General features: G+C 46.4%; 1 protein-coding gene across 1 annotated transcript; it reads left to right on the top strand.

Annotated features, from left to right (window-relative positions):
• The first annotated feature begins 218 nt into the window (after positions 1-218).
• Positions 219-20,014, top strand: LOC119382160 (sulfotransferase ssu-1). Its single transcript, XM_049412657.1, has 3 exons — positions 219-482; positions 11,577-12,541; positions 19,918-20,014. The coding sequence occupies exons 1-3, from the start codon at positions 360-362 to the stop codon at positions 20,012-20,014; spliced, it is 1,185 nt and encodes a 394-aa protein (XP_049268614.1). The 5' UTR covers positions 219-359.
• The last annotated feature ends 307 nt before the right edge of the window (positions 20,015-20,321 follow it).

Raw genomic sequence — 20,321 nt, 5'->3', positions numbered from 1 at the left:
CTCCTAATTGAACGGCCGCTATTTCCGCCTACTTTCGTATGGGTACTGACATGTTAATTGTCGTAGGAAGAAAGTCCAGAAGGGAGTGAAGGACAGGAGTGGAAACGTGATCCTATTTGTACGTTGCTTCAGCCATGTCAGTTTACCAACAAGCCTAATGTTTTCGAAGGTCGCAAGGACAGTCTCCATTGACCACGTACTTCGCGTCGTCGCGCAGTGTCAGCCTGGCCAGGGGCAGGTGCGTCTTCATCAGGCGGGGCTCGGAAGCGTCCTCTAGGATACGCGTGCCGAGGAGCTCGAGGAGCGGCGTCCTGGCCAACCACTCAAAGAAGTTCTCAGCCGACCGGCCTCTGTTGACGATGAGCTGCAAGATCTGCTGGACCCAGTGGGTTCCGCACTTCGGGTACGTGACGAGCACCACGTCCCCAGCACAGGGCACGAACTGCAGGGCTTGCCGCACCGGCTCCGGGCTGAACTCGCACGTGAGCCGGAGCCCCTCGATTTCCACGTACCTGGGATGCTGGCGGATCGCCATGCCGCTGTGCCGAGTGGCTTTCCGGAGTGCGTGGTCGGCTGACAAATCGGCGGGGCCTGACACAGTAACACGCGCCACAGTACACAAACATTGAGGGCAACGATAGTCCGGGCAATTGCCTTTGACGTCTTTCGAGCTGGCCCTGCGCATAGATTACACTAAAAGGAGAAGAAATGAAGAATTCTGCGAGTACTATAGTACACATAATTACTGGAAGGTGAAAATCGGCTGAATTTACAGATCTTTACATTCTCAAGCATGGTTTGTCATTTGGCCAGCCACTTTCAATATGTGCTATACTGTGACTGGCTAGCACCTATGATGAAAAATGCTGGCGTAAAAGGAAGTCTGCGCAAATACCAATGTTAAAGTGATTGTATCTAACCTTCGTGTGTTAGTCCGCTATTGCGAAGCGTCTGGTCTCGGCTGATATGCTTTGTCAGAAATGTGAAATTTAAACACTTTTTAGTTGAGTTGCTCGGCGAGACGACGCTCCAGTAGTATAGAGGAGATTTCTATAGTGGAGGGAAAGAAAACTGCGGTGGCGGCACTGCGGTGCAAATATTTTAGCGCAAAGAGCTATTTCCTCTCACCGTCGGTTTTTAAAACAATCCGAGCGAAAAGATCTCGAAGGCGAAACAACCGAGAGTGGTCCAGTACAGATTGACACTACACAAGCTTCATAGGCGCTTTGTAAGTACTACACTACACATATGAGTACTATACGCTATTCTAGTCACTGCCTTCTCTGCGTCCAGTTTTGTTGATAAATTATTTATAAATGTTTGAATTTTTATGTGTTTACTCTGTATTTCTCAATAAGCAGGCTGGTACGCCACGCTTAAAGCGAGAGGGGTATACCCTGCACACGCCAGAACAATCGTGTGAAAGTGGAAGTCTTGTGGTGACGTCACCTTACAATTTCCCTCCGCAGCAAGACACCCCCTGACATCCACTGTGACGGAATTTATATATGAAATATGTGACTTCAAACTATCGAGTGATTAGCGCCGTAACGTGTGCCCAAAATCCAAGAAATCGAAGCATAGTTTTCACTTTCACTTTTTTCTTCGCTAATAAGAGAGAGAAGGGGGAGGGGGTGTCGTCGTTACATCGACCTGTGTTCACAGCGCTTTTTGTTCATAAGGTGATGCTTGCCAGCCACCGGACGACTTTGCTCGATTATGTCTATTATCGTGATTTGATGGCATTTTATATTATAAACAGTTCTTCTGCATAACAACTTTACTGCGAATACGCGTATGCTGTGATCATTTTTGGTAATATTCTGAGGACTTTTTGTCTGTAACCGGATACTTTCAATAATATTATTACAATGAGATATTAACATCAGTAACGAAAGAGAACAGTGCTTTTTTTTCATATGCCTCATTAAACACACTCTAGCGCTAAGCAATCGCAGTGTTTAATCGTAGTTGAATCAGCCAAGGAAAAGAAAAAAAGAAATTTCTTGAAAGATACTGCAGCATTTTTTTGGCAGAGATAGAAAACCTACTTACACAGGAACAACGCCTTTCCAAATCCTCCATCAGCCACAGCGTACACTATGCACATGTTGCACGTTCGCTTCAATCATATTCCATGTTATTGCAGAAACCGTTGCTTCAAATCATATTACAGAATAAAAAGAAAATCATATATGTGTCGAAGTGTACGGGAGCGACTTGGTTGTATTTTTGCTGTAATTTTTCAGGAAATTGACACCAATTTAATTTAACCCTTTTGTCGTCGCAGAAGATGAAAAGCTGGTTGGTTGGTTTATGATGCTTAACGTCCCAAAAGACTCACGTTTTGAGAGACGCCGTAATGGAGTGCTCCTGATAATTTTGACCACTTGGGGTTCTTTAACGTGCCCTGGCCCGACATTGCACAGCACCCGGGCCTCAACGAAAAGCTGTCAGGAAGTGTGCTGCAACAACTCGAAAGTCCAGTATGCAACGCAATTGCATGTCAACACATTACACGATGCTGTATATTTTTTTTCTTTCTGTTTATATAATCAGACGCAGATTTCGTCATATCAAACTTGAGATAGTCACCTTGTTCATGTGCATGGAGGTCCTTACTTCTCGCAGCTAAGAATGATATAAACAAAAAAATTGGTTGTTGACTTTCCTAACGTACCAGCCAGTAACCAGAAGCGACGCGCAAAGCGATGAATGCAAAACTTCGGGTTTCAGAAGGTTATAACTTATGTTTGTACTTAACCGTCTGATCGTTAACCTTTTCTTTTTCCTTTTTTTTAACGGAAACCGTCGTCAGTCGTATTACTATTAGCGCGTGTGAGGCAGTGTTGCGGCGCAAGATGAAAACATCCATGGTCCATAGGAAAAAGGAACTACATAGCATTTGAGCAATATATTTCGTTGTTCAAGCCACTGGTAAGCGCAACCAGGCGCTCGGCACAAGAATGCCTTGCTGCAGCACAGCCTCAGAGTTTGCGGCGACAGGTGTCTGTGTCGTCTATGTGTATAATAGGGGGCCGTAAACGAAAGAGTAACGGCGAAGCCACCTGTACACCATCGCGGCCTTCCACGTACAATGCATAGCGTCGCCCTGACATTCCCGGCGACCTACGCTAGAAACCTCTTTTCTCTCGCACCTTGTAAAATTTTCATGTGCGTTTGTTCATGAGATGCCCCGCAGTACCCAAAGGCAAAGAAAGTGCGGGCACAAGAAACAAATTGTATCTCCAGTCCTGAATAATATAGCGTCATCTGGTATATTTACACACGTCTCTTTAAGTTGTACCTATAGAACCTGTCGTGGTAGCTTAAAGACTAAGGCGTCGCGCTGCTAAGCTCGAAGGCGCGGGTTCGATTCCCGGCCATGTTGGCTGCATTTTGGTGGGGGCGAAACGCAAAACCACCTGTGTATACTTATACTTAGGTGCGCGTAAATGATCCGCGGCTGGTTAAATCTAATCCGGAGTCCCTCGCTACGGCGTGCCTCAGAATCGTGTCGTGGTTTTGGCCCGCTAAAGAGCAGAATTTAATTTTAATTACCTACAGAATACCACTAAACGTTCGTCCATAGTCAGCGTTCATATTCGCGAAATCGACCGGGCTAATCGCAACACACTAAATGGCCCCTTTCGACTCTCTACTCACGTTACTAATGTAGTCTGCAGCCGACGAGACGAGACTTAACGGAGCGCCTAGGACGTCGCGCGGCCCATTGCGTATCAGTTATAACCTGATAACGCGCCTGCGTTTATTGGAGGCGGCTTCGGCATCCACCGTCCAGTGAACACTCGTTGCTTTGGCCACGACCTGGCCTGAAAGAACGCAGCGATAAGCGACCCCATTCCGAGGGTCGTCATTTCCAAAGTCAGTCTTATCAGCACACTTGCATATTTTATTGCGATAGCAATTATATGGACAGTCTCGGCTGATTTTTGCCGCCGCCGTCATGCACCGTAAATATATATATATATATATATATATATATATATATATATATATATATATATATATATATATATAATATAAAGTCCCAAAGAAAAATAATTCAGAAAAATGCTTCCGAAGCGCGGAGTCGAACCAGCGCCCTCTCGCTCCGCACCGCGTGGCGCTAACCACTACGCCACAAAGCGCAGATCCTTCAGAGAGTTGACGGCGAGCGTTATATACACACCTTTTACCGCTGGCAGGAATGAAGCGTTTCTTCATTACCAGCGAGATGGCACGAGGAGCGTAACGGGTGCACTTAAAAGTCGTCGGCCAGCTGGTTCGCGTCTTCTAATATTTGCGCAGGGAGAACCTTGCCCTTCCGCTGTCTGCTCGCGCGGTAGTTGCTGCCGGGGGACAGATGTTTTGCAGCGTAGCAGCGCGCCCATCGCCGGCCGCTTTTCTTGCTATCGCATTCATTGCTTCGCCCTTGCGGCAAAACTGACTTTTTTTATTTCTCAGTCGCGTTCACACGATGGAAAGAAATAAGGACAATAAGTGACTTTTGCTGTCATTTTGAGTAATAATGTAATCCGTGGGCTACTCGCTCCCAGTAGTTCTATTCTGGCTTTTAAACAATATTGTACGCATATATACACAGAAAGTTGAGTAGGCTGGGTTCGCTTGCACTTGACTAATGATGTGACTGGAGCGCTCAACTGGAAAGGAAAACGAAAACTGACTTCTCGGATTGCGCTCAACGCAGAATTGTTATAATAGAGCGTAAAGCTGTGTCATTGGAGACTGGCAATTATCAACATGGTTTGTGACCTAATTTATGATCCCTTTACATTCCCAAGAAGTATAAACTAAACCGATTCCTTTAAAGTTACTTTCTTTTACTTTAAATGTTATAGAAAGGCCATCGCATTCGGGCGCGCGTTTCTGCAAAACTAAATATTCCAGCATTGCCATACCATATGCTCAATGACCCTTCTCTCAGACAAAAAGAAAAAGAAAAGAAACTCAATCCGCACCTGGCCGCTACAAGCAGAATGCCAACGTCCTGGTAAATTGCGTTTCCTGTAGATCTACATTCGGGTGGATGCTTCCTTTGCTTTTTGCGAAATACATAAAGCCAACACTACTGTTGCCGCACCCGTTTCTTTTCGCTTACAAGCGATTACACGGGCTCACTTTATGAGGCCCTACTTTATTTTTATTCAAGGGAATTCGGAATAAAATATAATTAATGGGAGAAATAAGAAAGCGTACGCTATGCCATTTTATGCAGGCAGTGCATGAGTCAGGTGTAGAATGTGCCGACCAAGGACCATTTCTCAGTCAGCCCTCCAGTATAGCTAACAAGCCCAGTAAAGCGTCATTCTGCTTCTTCTAGGGCGAAAATAAACCAGCTTCACTTTTTTTCTTTTCTTAATAAACGTGCGTAAGTATTAAATGCAAAAGAAAAATCACTTCAAACAAAGACATAAAAGAAGGGCCCTTAGAAACGGCTTAACTACTAACTGAGCTTCGTTATCTTCTTCGCAGCTCATATGCATCACTGCATCAACATTAAAATCGTGCATTCGCTTGTAATTCGTGTTGATGAAGGTGAAAAGGCGAGTAACGTAGGAAACAAACAAACGCTCTTAGCCAGGACAAATTTCACTTGCCTTTCCGAAAAAGTCACTGCACGATCACACGACGAAATAGAAGTGCACACTGAGGTACGACTGATGACCTTTCTTTTTTTTTTTTTTTTCGGAAAGCTATCTCACGAATCTCGGGCTGTCCCAAGGGGTGTGCATGGAGGTTGTGGCACCTGTCAGAGGCCCCGCTAACTCCTGTGCTCCTACAAAGACCACACACACACACACACACACACACACACACACACACACACACACACACACACACACACACACACACACACACACACACACACACACACACACACACACACACACACACACACACACACACACACACACACACACACACACACACACACACACACACACACACACACACACACACACACACACACACACACGCACGCACGCACTCACTCACTCACGCACGCACACGCACGCACGCACGCACACAAGCGCTGTAGTCCCAGAAAGCAATCAAAGGAGGAACTCAAGCAGAAATTCATCGCGTTCATTCTGCGCGCCTAAGCGTGGACCCATTTCATGACACTCAGCACACAACTTACTTAACAGAGTTTCCTGTCGCGGACAACACAAATCTTGACTTGCTTTTTTGTAGTTATCATCTCTTCTTATGCGGTAAATCAGAATAGTATTTCCCTGTGTGCAATGTCTACTACTTAGACAGTTTCTTCTATAAGACCTGCACACCATGTGTGGAGTGAATATGTAAGTGCGTAGACTGTATAATAATGAAGCATGCGCGAATATCTGAGACATTTCGAAGGGCTTGACGAGTTTGGTCGGAACTTTGGAGCGAATGGATGAGGTGAAAAAGCTAAAGTAAAGCGATGCTGCGGTCTTCTTCTTTTCTTTCCTTTCGTGCGTGCTTTGTGTGCTTTTATGTCACATTGTGAAAGTTAATGCATTGAGACTTTGTAGCGCGCGCGGGAGCACTTTTACGTATCAAACTTTAATATTCATGTACTATACGCATGACCACTGAAATTGATACCGAGTCCCGGATATACTTAGCCTCGGTGTGCCAACAGTCTCAAGCAGCACAAACGTTATCCCCTCGCGTTCAAAGGCATTGTAGCTCAGGACACTGTGCCACGGGAGCCTCGTGAAACGTGTAGTCTCGACTGTACATGAGTGCTCGGTGTCATATGTACTTCAAACGAAACCTGGCGAGCAAAAGTTGAGTCTCACTAATTTTACAGTGGCTGCCGTTGAGCTAGATAAGACTGTAGTATTTCAAACAGCCAGTTAGATCCTATATTCGCGACATTGCTGAAATTACGTAGATGGCGATATGTCACAACAAGGCTCATTTTATGACCTATCACGTGATACGCTAGGGATATCATTTAGAAGTGTGAGCAAAGGTATTATTTTAGGAGCTATATAAGCATTACTTATCCGATAACCTCATTCTATGGCGCATATGCACCACCAAAATGGCCAAGAGATCAGTTTCGCTGGAGCTATACGAGGGATAAAGCTACGGACGTGTAAAGTGAGAATGGCCGAACAGCAAATGGTCTGGGGCGCATGTCCGGCTGTTCGTCCTTTCTTGGCTCACGTCTCTTTTTCCCCGATAGTTCAATGACTAGACCTAACTGGTCCCGTTTAGCCACTCTTGTCATCATTACGTTTCGATTGACGGTATATAAATACACTCGTACTTCTATGTGTATGGCTGCACGCTTTTTATACACTTATATTGCCACCCAAATATAATTGTACCTTGGGCAAAGGCGGTGGCGATTGGGACACAACACAGCTGGTTTCGCCCGCACTGTACTTACTGTCGAGAATCCTGCAATGTAGGCAGAAAGGGGTTCGACCGCGAATGTTCATTATTGTTCTTTTACTAGCGGTGACAAATCGAAAGCACGGCTTTGAGAGTTCGGTAGCCTGTGGATTATACCGAAGTGGTGTGCAATTATTTCGCCAGCGCGGGATTTTCTTTTTCCGCTTCGGGCCCCACGTGCACACTGCAGTCGCCGCTCGCAGAGAGAGAGCCGTGCGCATACGCAATGACCGGCGCCAACGAAGGGCCCCAATGAAAGTGGCAGACGGGAATAATCAAGAACTGCCACGGCTGTTGACGCATACAGTGGCGAGGCGGAAAGAATGCCGATAGCGGTCGGGGGCCATTTACGGGCCGACCTTGAGAGTGGAGCACCGAGCCTATTTATGCCGGGTTTTTACCGGCCAAGCACCGCTAGGACACTGTCGCTGCAGAGCCGAGGGCGGTGGTGGCGTGGCGCTCCCAAACCGCGGCGTCCCGGCGGTCAGCTGAAGCTCACTGTCCCGCCCTTGCAGGGCCCGCACCGTAAGTGAACGGTGCGCTTCAGTCATTGCAGAAGTGTTCGGTTGTGCGAGGGCAAGGGGACGACACTCATACCGCGAATCCTACGTAAAGCGTATCTGTTGTTATCGTCTGTGCGTTATGTGTTTCCCGAAACTCGTGGAAAACAGCTCTACATTTTTTTTTTCTTCTGTTGCCCACGGACCGCTTCACAAAGCTTTTGATTCGTCAAAGTATACTTTTTGCCACTGTCTAACCGCCTTCACTAACAGCATGTCCATCGTCAGAATAAACTGCGACTTACCCCTACAAACAATTCTAGTCTAAGAGCTGTCTGAATATGAGATCGGAATTGTAAAGATTTTCCGTTACAAGAACATGTACGCCCTACTTACGACAAACTGAGCGAGAGAAAAAAAAAAACACCAGGTACTAGAAAGGAACACCAATTGGGCGCGATCTCGTGTTCCTTTCTCGTCGTCGGTGTTTTTTCGTGCAGCATGTCGTGACTATACATTACCAAATCGTCCAGCTCTCAGTTCATCTAAGTAACATGTGCGTCATTAGTCTGGGCCTGTATTCGCGAAATGTTCTTTCTGCTAAAGACTGTTTCTAGGAGCAGGTGCCAGATGTTTGTGGTCGGATGGCCAAGACGAAAGGCCCATACAAACAGAGCTCTTATGAACGAAAAAAAATGAGAATCTGACCCCAGGGGCAGAAAATTGATAAATTATCGTTTTTCTCTCTCTCCCTTTGTCGAACTCAACGTTCGTGGGGATTAGCCACTGTCTCGGCTAAAAGTAGCACATCGTAGCCTTATTCCGCTCTGAGAAAGTGTTTGGCACAACGACTTTTGTGCGGCCCACACATTGTGCGAGTGACGCCGTTCTTGAAATTAAGTTATGGGTTTTACGGGGATCAAACCGTCCACCGCGTATGGAAATTATTCTTTTCCTTCAGTTACATTTACTTCTTATGTAAGTCTCGGGATGAAGCGGTGATTAACCATGCGTAGGAGCACTTGGGCCGACGCCGAAGGGCAAAAATAGATGAAGAGAAGAACTATTATAACGTATGAGCCAATGAACCATTAAAAGTATTCCCAACCCTTCAATTACGGTGTCTCTTTACAGCTCTACGTTGTGAAACCCCTTTGATAATTTAACATGTTAAGCGTAAAAAAAGACGGACAGAAGTTAGGAATGCAGAAACCTACACAGTGTGTGCCAGTGGGGCATTGATTGCTTTGGCAGTAAAAAAAAAATACTTTTTTTTAAGTGGCTGCACACGTGTGGCACGACTTGCCTTGGAACTTGCGCAGTGATGTGGAACACTGCATAAAATGGCCACGTTGTCTCAAATAAGTTGTTGATAGCTTGCGCTGTTATGTGTTTCTGCGTTCCGTGCCTGCTGTCCGAGTCTTTTACGCGCAACGTTACACGTAGCGATTGAACGTCAACAGCACCACGTAGCAACCGTAGTGAAGCCCTGCGATAAATTGAATTTAAAGGTACACCTTACCTGAAGTGCGCGCACGCCTATGCACGCGCATCCTTTCGATTCGCGGCGGCCGCAGTTTGATGGGGCCAAAATCCAAAAGCACCCGTGCACCTAAATTCAGGTGCACGATTAGGAACCCCGTGTGGCCAATATTAATCCCGAATCCCCCACTACGGCGTTCCTCTTAATCATATCGTGGTTTTGGCACGTAAAACTCCATTAAACGGGTTTTATTATTAAGGTATACAGCACCTTTTCCTAACCGTCCAGTATCATGAGACCAAAAGGATGATCGGCAAAAATAAATTCCGGGGTGTTACGTGTCAAAACAAAGATATGAGACACGCAGTAGTTTAGGAGACCCCGCATTCATTTTGGCCCCATATAGGTTCCTTTATATGCGCGCCTAAATAATATTGCACCAGCGTTTTTGCATTCCATGCCCCTGGAAATGTGGCCGGCGTATTCTGGATCGAGCCCGCAAGCTTAGGGGTGCAGCGCCATAGCCACACGGTCTACTGACGCTCGTCAGAGAGCAGCCATGCATCTACTCATCGCGCACGTCTTGTCGCACATACAAGCCGGACTTTCACATATGGGTCACGCGTAAAACCCGATCAGCGCGGGAGGGCAGCGGTAAGAGCTGCCTTGCCTCCGTGCCTGTTTTATCCGAGGTGAGGGAAGCACAGATCGCCCTCCTCGCAACGTGCTACACGTGCCGTCGCACTATATTGTCCCAGACGCTATTTCTCAGGAGTGTGTTATACGCGCACCGCGTGTGTTTAGTGCGCCACCCGATGCTAGTCTCCAGGTTCCACGCGGGCGAGCGCTTACAGCTTCGCCGAATTCCTCGAGCTGGTTGCGTGGTTGTTTACCTCGAGATACAAGTCGCATCGCGGCGACGTCCGAACCATCCGAACTGCTTCCGCCTCGGGCGCTGCCGGTTTTCGCCGTGCGCATCCCCTTTCGCCTCTTTCCGTTCCGGTACGTACCGATGTTCAACCTCACGATAGTCTGTCGAAATGCGGTCAGTGACCTGTCCTTGCTTGCACCAAGTAATAACATCCATCGCTCTTTTTTTTCCTTTCTTTCTTTTTTTTTTGTCTGAATAAGCGATATCTTGAAGTTAAGCTAGAACCCCCGAAGGACCGACCTTGTCCCATAAAGTGGGGTGCATATATTCTTTTTTTCAATTTCATGACGCTAGCGCAGTAACGGACCCCACTTGCTAATTCACGAAGCTCGAACATTCCGACGTGATCGCATTTCGTGCTTGTATATGGAGGCGCCTGGGGTATGAGGGCTAACACTCCTATTCTGAACGTATACACAGAAAGGAGCATTATATAAGTTAACCCTTGCAGTTATGACTCGAATTATCTGGTATACGAAAGTGATTTCGAACAGAGAACTATCACGGCTATTGCCTGCACGTTTTAACCACTATCCCACGACGCGGTCTGGTGCGTTCTTTTGAACGCACTGGCGGAAACTCCCCGAATGACTGTGTGTTGTGCGCCCGCATGCATTACTATTATCGTTTTGTTGTTGTTGTTGCTGCTCCTGTTCTTCTTTTTCTTCTTCTTAAAATTATTATTATTATTATTATTATTATTATTATTATTATTATTATTATTATTATTATTATTATTATTATTATTATTATTATTATTATTATTATGTGTGAATGTGTACGTCGTTAAAGGTACCGCATTCGGACACCCGTCTATACTTTTATTTCGTAATTTCCTTTGTTATTTAGCACTGCGAGATTTCTTTGTTATGCAAGTCGAAAAGCAATGAGTCTCACGGCCGTACCATCGTGCGTTGCTTGTTTTTTGCTTCTATTTTTTTTCGTATAGTGCATCGCGTTTTGAGCACAGGCAACTGTAGCCTTCCGGAGATCCGGATCGGCATCTCAGCACCAGCAGAAACACTCGCATGATATAAGGATGTGCTGATGCTGGAGTCTGCACTAATATTACTGTTTCCAACATTTTGTCTTGTTCGTGCAGCTGCATGCATGTTTTAAGTATTTAGAGTTATTGTTTTATGTGGAACCATATATCCCTGTGTACGCGCAGAGGTTCGTAACAATTTATTTATTTATTTATTTATTTATTTATTTATTTATTTATTTATTTATTTATTGTTCACAGGGCGCGATGCCTACCCCGAAGAAGCCGAGTTATGTCGACGTAGACGGGATTCGGCTGCCGGGGGGCTTCGATCCCGACCGCGTACGAGAAGCGCTAAGCTTCAAACCGAAACCCGGCGACATCTTTCTGGTGACGTACCCCAAGTGCGGAACTCACTGGATCCAGCAGATCTCGCAACTCATACTGAACCGCGGCGCGTCGGCCAGCAACTACCTCGAGTTCCAGATGAAGACGCCCTTCCTGGAATTCACCGGCACCAGCGACTTGGACGCCATGCCGCCGCCGCGACTCCTCAAGACGCACTTTGCCTTCGACCGGCAGCCGTACCACGAGGACGCCAAGTACGTGTACATGGTGCGCAACCCGAGGGACTGCTGCGTTTCCTTCTACCATCACTCGCGGTGCATACCGGGCTACCAGTTCGCGGACGGTTCGTTCGACGACTTCTTCGAAGTCTTCATCAGAGGCGAGACGGACTTCGGAGACTACTTCGACAACCTGCTGTCGTGGTACGAGCATAAGGACGACCCCAACGTGTTCTTTCTCACCTACGAGGACCTCAAGAAGGACACCAGGGGCGGCGTTCTTCGGCTGGCCCGCTTCTTCGGAAAGAAGTACGCAGAGCCGCTCGAGAGGGACCCGCACCTGTTGCAGCAGGTGCTAGACAAGAGCAGCGTGCAGTACATGAAGGACCACATCGAAGTGACCAGTGGGGACCTGGAGAAGCTGCTGAGCACAGGAAACGGCGCCACCATGGAGCCGGTGCGCAAAATGTTCGTGCCCCGAGATGGTAGGGATCCGACGATACAATTTATACGAAAGGGTCAGGTTGGTGACTGGAAGGGCCACTTCACACCCGAACAGGAGGCCAAGATGCGAGCCAGGATCGCGGAGAAGACCGCCGGCACAGACGTGATGAGCCTGTGGAAGGACTATTGCGACAAGTATCAGCTGCGTGCGGATAAGTATCACAATTTTTTTTCGGTTTTAATAAAGTATTACCTTCATAACCGCTGGAAAATTACTAACAGAGTGCCAACAGAAGCACGCCGTAACCGACATACTCGTATCGAATGGCCAAGAATTTACGTACGTGCGCGGGATATCTCAGCTTCGGTGCTTCCAAAGCACTGCCTCTAAGGCGGTGAATCGGTGTATCCAATTTAAAGAGCGAAAAGGAACTGCAACGATCGAAAACATCACTGGTAAGTCGAACAAAAGAGAAGTGTTTAGGTACTGCTTCGGAGCGCTTGTATTTGTCCGCACACATCTGCAGAGAATAGGCCACGACCGAATCAGGTATGTTCGCCTTGATCTCAGCACCGTACGGTCGTAGAACTTCTTTTCTATGCAGCGGGGGTCGGTATGCTCCACCTTTCTTATTTTTAAGGAAAATAAACGTAGGAGATTTCGACGTCTGCTGGCAAAGGCTATTCGGCCCTTATTTGTGATGTAAAAAAGTAAGAAATGCATGACTTTCTCTGATGGGTGGTGCTTAAATGGAACAGAAAAAAAAATAGTGACACTAACGGTAGAAAGAAGTCCTCGTCTAAATGGTTCAGTTTTCAGAGGACTGCCACCCGAAATTTTTCATCAGTTCAAAGCTCCATCTTCCCTTAACTTCTGTCACGTGTGGTGAAAGCAGCCTGCAGTGAACACTTAGGTGACGAGGGATACATCGACTTTGTTCTGCGCCGTTGTCCGGAATGCTGCGCGCTAATAAACAGTTTCTACAGTGCGCTTGAACCTGACGGAGATGGTCTACCGACTTCGGGAAGAACACAAGATTCTGAAATGTGAGCCACGTCCACAGCCGCACCAGAACGCCTTCGAACAGTAACCATAGGCGTTCTTCAGTGAAGTAGTCGCTGTAAACACATTCCTTGTGGCTTCGTGCTACGAACGGGTGGTTGTCTATTTTCCCTTTCTTAAACGGATAACAACGCATGTCTTATTGAGATTAGTCTCTTTCTTAATTTTCTTTCGTTCATAGGTTGTACTGCTGTCTTCTTTTCGAAGCTTTAGCCAGTCTGACAAGCATATTGCCGTAGCAATAGCAGTTATTGAAGATGCTTCGTTCGTGATTACGAAGACGGTGAGAACGACGGAAAGAGGCTAGCTGTTTGTCTTGCGCAGTGATGCATTCGGTCGCAGCTGTAAATACAGCTGTATACTGCCCTTCCCATGTATGTCTTTCTCCGTAACAATGTATAGCTGGGGCCGGACTGTCGCGATCGTTATGCAATTTCTTAGATGACCCTGGGCAGGAGCGAGAATACTTCGTGAAACTGGGGCTCCGGCCACTAGCACCAAGCTTCTGCCCCTCAAGATTACGGCCCAGAGCGTAAGCTCCCACGATGGAAGTAAATAACATTGTTCTGGTCCCATTATCTTATATTTCTTTTCATCCGCCTCGCCATCAATTTTTTCTAAAGTCAATCAACCACAGCCCTCTAAAAAACAATAACAAGTAAAGGCGTTTAAATAGTCACTGTTCCCTTTCCTTACAAACTGTACGAGATAGCTAACCGATTACTTGCATCTGTTGACGCTCCAGCATTTCCTATTGTCTGCCTTCTGGGCTGGCTGGCTGGCTGGCTGGCTGGCTATCTATCTATCTATCTATCTATCTATCTATCTATCTATCTATCTATCTATCTATCTATCTATCTATCTATCTATCTATCTATCTATCTATCTATCTATCTATCTATCTATCTATCTATCTATCTATCTATCTATCTATCTATCTATCTATCTATCTATCTATCTATCTATCAGCGACTGTTCGAAGTCTTTATCCGCGGTAGTACGGTCTTCGCAGACTATACTCTGATAACCTGCTGTCGTGGTACGAGCACAGGGGTGGCCTCAACGCCTTCTTTCCCACCTACGGTGAGCTCAAGAACGGCACTATCCATATATCTATCATGACTTCCTTTTTCTCGCTTGGTGTCGCTTTTTAAATATTTTCAATTATAAGTAGCCGAACCACAGATGCGAAGTGTGGGGCTGTATACTTTTCTTGAAAGAAGTTTCGCAGTAGATTCCCTAGGTCAAAACAAGTAGCCACACGAATCGCCAGTAACAGTAACCCTAAGAGCCCGCAAAGCACTCCTCGTTGGCATGTCGCGAGTCATCAGAAAAATAGGCTGCCCAGTCCAAAGCGCTACGGGGCCTCTCGTCGTACATCGACAATATCGATGTATCTGGGGGCGATCCGTGTGCGAGGTATTAGTAATGGCCGCAAAGATAAATGACGGCAGTGTCGGCATGGGATCGCGTTTGCATAAAAGTCTACGTTTTCTGACAGGCAATGCGTCATGAGTCCCGAGTGGCACGGTGATCTGATTGTTCAGGTAGAACATTTGCAGACACAATATTGCTCGACTCTTCGAACGCGGCGTGCCAGACGATATATCGAGGCAGAAACAAGCTATACGTTTGTCATGCTGTACGTTTGACATGTTCGGTAAGCGTGAACGAATTCATGTCCGCGATCGATTGCATATGTGCATATTGAGGCCGTATTTGTATTAATCACTTCAAGGTACATCGCCCCGATTGGCTCATCGAGAGATTGCATAGGTCGAGAAGGAAAATAGTGGGAGGTCCTGCGCTCTAAGTCTCGCACCGCCACTGTCATGTTCATCGACGAGATTGACAACTTACAGAAACGCTGTGACGTCAAGCAGTCACCGTCACATCTACTGAGTCTTGTGCTGGATGTGACGTCACTGGGTAGAGGGAAAGTATCGCCTTAAATGATCAATGGAAGATGCGGCTTATAGGGCCCGTAATCAGCTCGTATGATCTACAGGCCCATACCAACAAGCGTTTGTCAATCGTGATGTCAAATATTACCAGCGACAGCGTTCAGCCAGTGCAACGGGATTATATTAAACAAAAACTTAATGAATTCGTCCCCTAGTGTTATATGGAATCGTGTGGAGGTTGTCTGCAAATCATTGAGCGGCGTTCGGCGTACGTTCGATCGACGCTCTGCCTTGGAGCATAATATTTGCCTTTCAGCAAAATAAGGCTCTGTTTTCGTGCTAGCATTAGAGTTATTCATTTCGTTTGTTGTACGACACTCAATCGATCCTGTAACTTACTCAAGCTTGATGTTTGCGTATGTACCCGGGATACTTCAATACTTTTGAAGCATGCCTCGTGTGCAGCATTGTCGCATCCTTCCTTTCGTTTTTACCTGATAAAGCTACCGATGCTGCACTCTTCACTTTCTGAAGGAGATGCGGCATCTGAATTTCATTTATTTTATTTTTTAGCCTCCTCAATTCCACAACGTAAGGCGATCAGTGTGTCCTATTCGTTGGTAGTAATCGAGGGCCAGCAAGCAGGGTCTCAGTGCTGTTTAAACCATGAATGGTGGGATTTCTCACTATACGTCAGGGACAAAGAGCTGCGTGTTCAACCAAGGCATCGCAATACACGTTCCACTTCCATCACTGTATGCAATGTGGCGGTCAGTGCGCTGGAAGGAGTGCAGTGATTTCTGACCCTGTGGTCGTTCGTGAGAACTGACTGCCCTTGGGCCGCTGCGTTCGCTAACACTACGCCTGCAATCCCGACTGGTATTACAGGCGGATTACAGCCAAACTTCTAACATCCCATATTTTCCCATCTAAATAAAAAGATAGCCTCTGACATAAGCAAATCAAATTTCATAGACTAACATTAATTACGTGTGAGTCGAATAACTAAGTAAGCGAGAGAGTAGCCGAAAAACAAAAGCTATTAGATGGCTGAAAAGGCTTCCTTTCCAAACTATGTGGTAATAAATGACCGAGAACTCCGAAGCGCCTGTATATGCTAACACACCGTTTGGATAATTGCTCTATAGGCCTACCTTGTGAATTTAATAAGGCATGCCTCTTAATAAGGCATACTTTATAATTTGCAATATTTAATGGTTAGATGACTGTACATTATTTACAAACAATTTGGCAAATAGTCTATTCGATGCAGTTCGCATCTGACACTATTATGCGATTCGTGTAACATATTTGCTTCTGGCCCTGCTCGATCTGTCTTCGCTTCTGTCAAGTTCGCACCACCCCTATGAAGCTGCATGATTTCACTGAGAAAGGCCGTGAAACATTACTAATGCTCCCGTTCCTTGCTGCATTGAAGCAGCCCGAGCTGGTAGCTTGCGTCAGCGCGTTTAGGTCAAACAAAGCGACAAGGTCGTGGCGACGAGAGGTACAGATAATTGCTTTGTTAACCAAGAGCTGAAGTAATTATTGTTACGTTAGATCGCGTAGACTATGCAGGGCCGTTCGGCGCTGCTGCTGGCTCTTCTGCGTGGTTGCGCGTACACCAGGAAGAACAGAGTGCATTCATGAAACTTGCAATTACGTCGGCAGACCGTCCTCTCTCCCTCTCTCTCTTTGTTGGCAGAACAACAAAATCGCACCGGGGATGTCCTTGGGCCTGGCGATGCGTTAACGAGAATGCAGATAGCGTGATGTCTCGAATACACTTCCGCGACCTAACGACGCGCATGCACGACTTCTTCGACCGTTGTGCGTTTCTTGTCAAATATTTGAAGACGAAGTGACGTACTGTGGGTTTCGAAAACCAACTCTCGCGCTTACATACAATCGGTGCATTCAAGTGCGTCGTGCAGACGTACCCCTTTGAGTATTGACTTTGCGAAGTTGACCTGAAGGATTTCCTATATGTTTTGAGACATCCTTTTGAATAGTTTGGTGACATTCAACAATACGCCGGTCGCAGTTCTCTCTGTGGTTATGACGTTCTCACGAGGTCGTTGGTTGGATTCTGGGTCTCATTGCCTTATTTTTATTAAGGGCATTAAGAGGGGTGGGGTAATGCACGAAACGCCCGCGCACTTAGATTTGGGTACTCGTTAAAGGATCCCAGGAGATCGAAATATTACACAGCCCCTCGCTACGGTGGATCTCATAACTTCCGTAACAACTCTAGTAACCTTTCGCTGTGTTGCTTTGAGATGCTAAGCCCTCAATTTAATTTGGCTTTCATTTATTTACAGCATCAAGTAGCAGTTCATTTCCACTCATCGGCTTCTGCTAGCTAGATTGACCCATAAACCTTAACTCACAGGCGGGCTTAAAGTCTCCCTTCATTGGAGAGGAGGTCCTCATGGGGTGATGAGCAATATAAAGTGGGCCCACTAAATTTTCGTTAATGAGGTATAATTAATTAGTAATAATTATATTAATAACTCGACAAGTACCCACGTAATTATCAAAATGTGAATGAGGCATATGTAGGCATGTTCAAATGGCATCTAACTGCGCTATTTTCAACAACGTACTAATTGCGTGCTAATTTTTTTCCGGCTGTGAAAGAAAGCCCGCGAAATATGAAAAAATAACACGTGACTACGCTCCCACCCGCAAAAGAAAGCAGCGCCTTCAAATAAGCTTACTGCAAGCAACCGCTTTGCTTGCTGTCCGTTGCCAGAGAAAGCATTTCGCATTTTGGCAAGAGAGAGAGAGAGAGATAATAAAACGAGAGAAAGGCAGGGAGGTTAACCAGAATTGTAGCATCAGGTTTGCTACCCTACACTAAGGGGAGGGGGAAAGAAAGATGGAAAGGAACGCTCAGAGAAGAGCAGGCGCGCGATAAAATAAATATAAACAAAAGGAAGCTGTAGAGCGGGAGTACTAAAGCCTATTCAATAGGCCACTGGCAAGGGTACATGGGTGCAGGTGGGGCGCCAACATGCGTCGCAATCTTGCAGGGATCCATTCCACTCGATTGTAACGGCACTATCATTATCCAGATCTCACGACAGACCGTCCTCGTTGACAACGGGGCAAGAGCGCCTTTCTGATTACGGCCTGACTCTGTAAGATCCAAGCAGCGCGTTTCTTCGGCCGGGGAATGGCAGATAGGGCGATCCATATTTTTTTTCGTTCTGCATTCTTTCCTTTATACCGGCTGCATCACAGTGAGCCTGTATGAGGGCGCAGCTTCCTGATGCGCGCAACAGTCTAGTCACGTGTCATTTTTCCGATTTCGCGGGCTTTCTTTATCAACCGGAAAAAATGAGCGCGCAAGTAGTACTTTGTTGAAAATAGTGCAGTTAGATGTCGTTTGAACATGCCTACATATGCCTCATTGACATTTTGATGATGATGACATATATATACATATATATATATATGTGTGTGTGTGTGTGTGTGTGTGTGTGTGTGTGTGTGTGTGTGTGTGTGTGTGTGTGTGTGTGTGTGTGTGTGTGTGTGTGTGTGTGTGTGTGTGTGTGTGTGAGGATGAAGTTGAACGAATCCGGTGGGAAATGCAGTTGAGAAAGGAAGACAAAACGTGCGAAACAAGCTTTACTAACGTTTCGGCAAGGAGGGCCTGCCTTCGTCAGAGTGAAGGCAGGCCTATATTTTATTTTCACGCCTACTTACCTAAAAAGGTAGGCAAAATGCATGCGTGTTTGACATTACACCAGACTCGTAAAGCACAACTAAACTAACGAAAATTGACTGCTAACGTAAAGAGGCCAAGGTGAACCTTGATTAATTTACGAGCACGTAGCTTTACGTTCAGGTGCCTCCTGTAGCAGCATGTTGTGCCAAGAAGCTTAGTAGAACAGGGTGGTGACCCGTCTTGTGAAGTGTCTCGAGGAAATGGATGCAGAAGTGCTGCATGCATTTGCTGCAGTGCTATACAGTCGACCTGCAGTTGATGCTGCAGTGCTATACAGATGCCCAGCTGAGGGGGTGGGAGGGAGGCCGAGGCCCTCCTCAAAAAATGGATTGGGAGCGGACCCCCATGGCCCCCGCCCCCTGACCTTAAGCCCTGCTCGCAGGAGAGTGGCTATTTCTACTCGCGACGAAAATATGACATGCACCATAAAGGGAAAAGCGAAGAAAAAATTGCTTTTGTCCTTATATACGCGACCTCTCTATTTCTGTCGTCTTAAGGACTGGCGGAAATCAGGCTTACCTTAGTCGTCAGCATTTTGGTATCAAGCCTTACCGTTCCCTTATTCGCCATCCGCTTGTGTTATCACGTACTGCAGCCCTCCATGCAGGAAGACGTAATCACCGCGCAACGTAGCAGCTGGGCAGCTTCTTCCAATCCCACTCGTCCACCTGAACTTCCTTTGTTAAGAAAGGGAAAATAGACAACCAGCCAATTTGGACAATTTGGACAACCACCCTTTTGCAGCACGAAGCCACAAGGCTTCGTGCTGCAAAAGGGTGGTTGTCTATTTTCTCTTTCTTAACCCTTCCGCCACCTTGCGGGATTCCGCAGAACTGATTTGCAACTTCCTTTGTTAAGCAATATATAAATGCTCTTTAAATTCGCCCTGCAGGTCGTCTGGTCGCCAGTCGCACGTTCGTGAACGCAGGAGGAGCCTCGTGGCTTTGTGCTCGAAACCTGCACAGTGGCACCTCTACCGGATGTACTAGGAATTCTGTGGACTCGTACGGCACGATGTCTTAGACACATGAAACATATGGGAATATGCTGCTGAGAAAAAAAAATTACATCCTCGAAGACGCAGATAGGCGCATCAACACAGCTCTTGTATCTTCTGGTGGTTCTGATCTCTCGGTTTGCCTCACTATAAAAAAATATACAGAGGTGTCCTCCAAATAGTTGGTCTGCATGAGTGCGGCTGTCACAACGTCCATCCGCATGAAGTGCAGATTTATGATGTTAAACAGCGCAAATGACAAGGGACTGGTTGAAAAGAAAACAGCGCAGGCGCGGACC

Source organism: Rhipicephalus sanguineus, chromosome 1 (assembly GCF_013339695.2).
Source record: "Rhipicephalus sanguineus isolate Rsan-2018 chromosome 1, BIME_Rsan_1.4, whole genome shotgun sequence".
Taxonomy (NCBI): domain Eukaryota; kingdom Metazoa; phylum Arthropoda; class Arachnida; order Ixodida; family Ixodidae; genus Rhipicephalus; species Rhipicephalus sanguineus.
The sequence above is the reverse complement of the archived record's forward strand: the minus strand, read 5'-3'. Positions and strand labels throughout refer to the sequence as shown.

Bases quoted from the DNA above. Each gene is read 5' to 3' on its own strand.
- LOC119382160 (XM_049412657.1), top strand. From the start codon at position 360: ATGAGCTGCAAGATCTGCTGGACCCAGTGGGTTCCGCACTTCGGGTAC. The intron at 483-11,576 runs GTGAGCCGGAGC...TATTGTTCACAG, and splicing joins GCTCCGGGCTGAACTCGCAC to GGCGCGATGCCTACCCCGAA. The intron at 12,542-19,917 runs GTATCACAATTT...TTCGCCCTGCAG, and splicing joins TATCAGCTGCGTGCGGATAA to GTCGTCTGGTCGCCAGTCGC.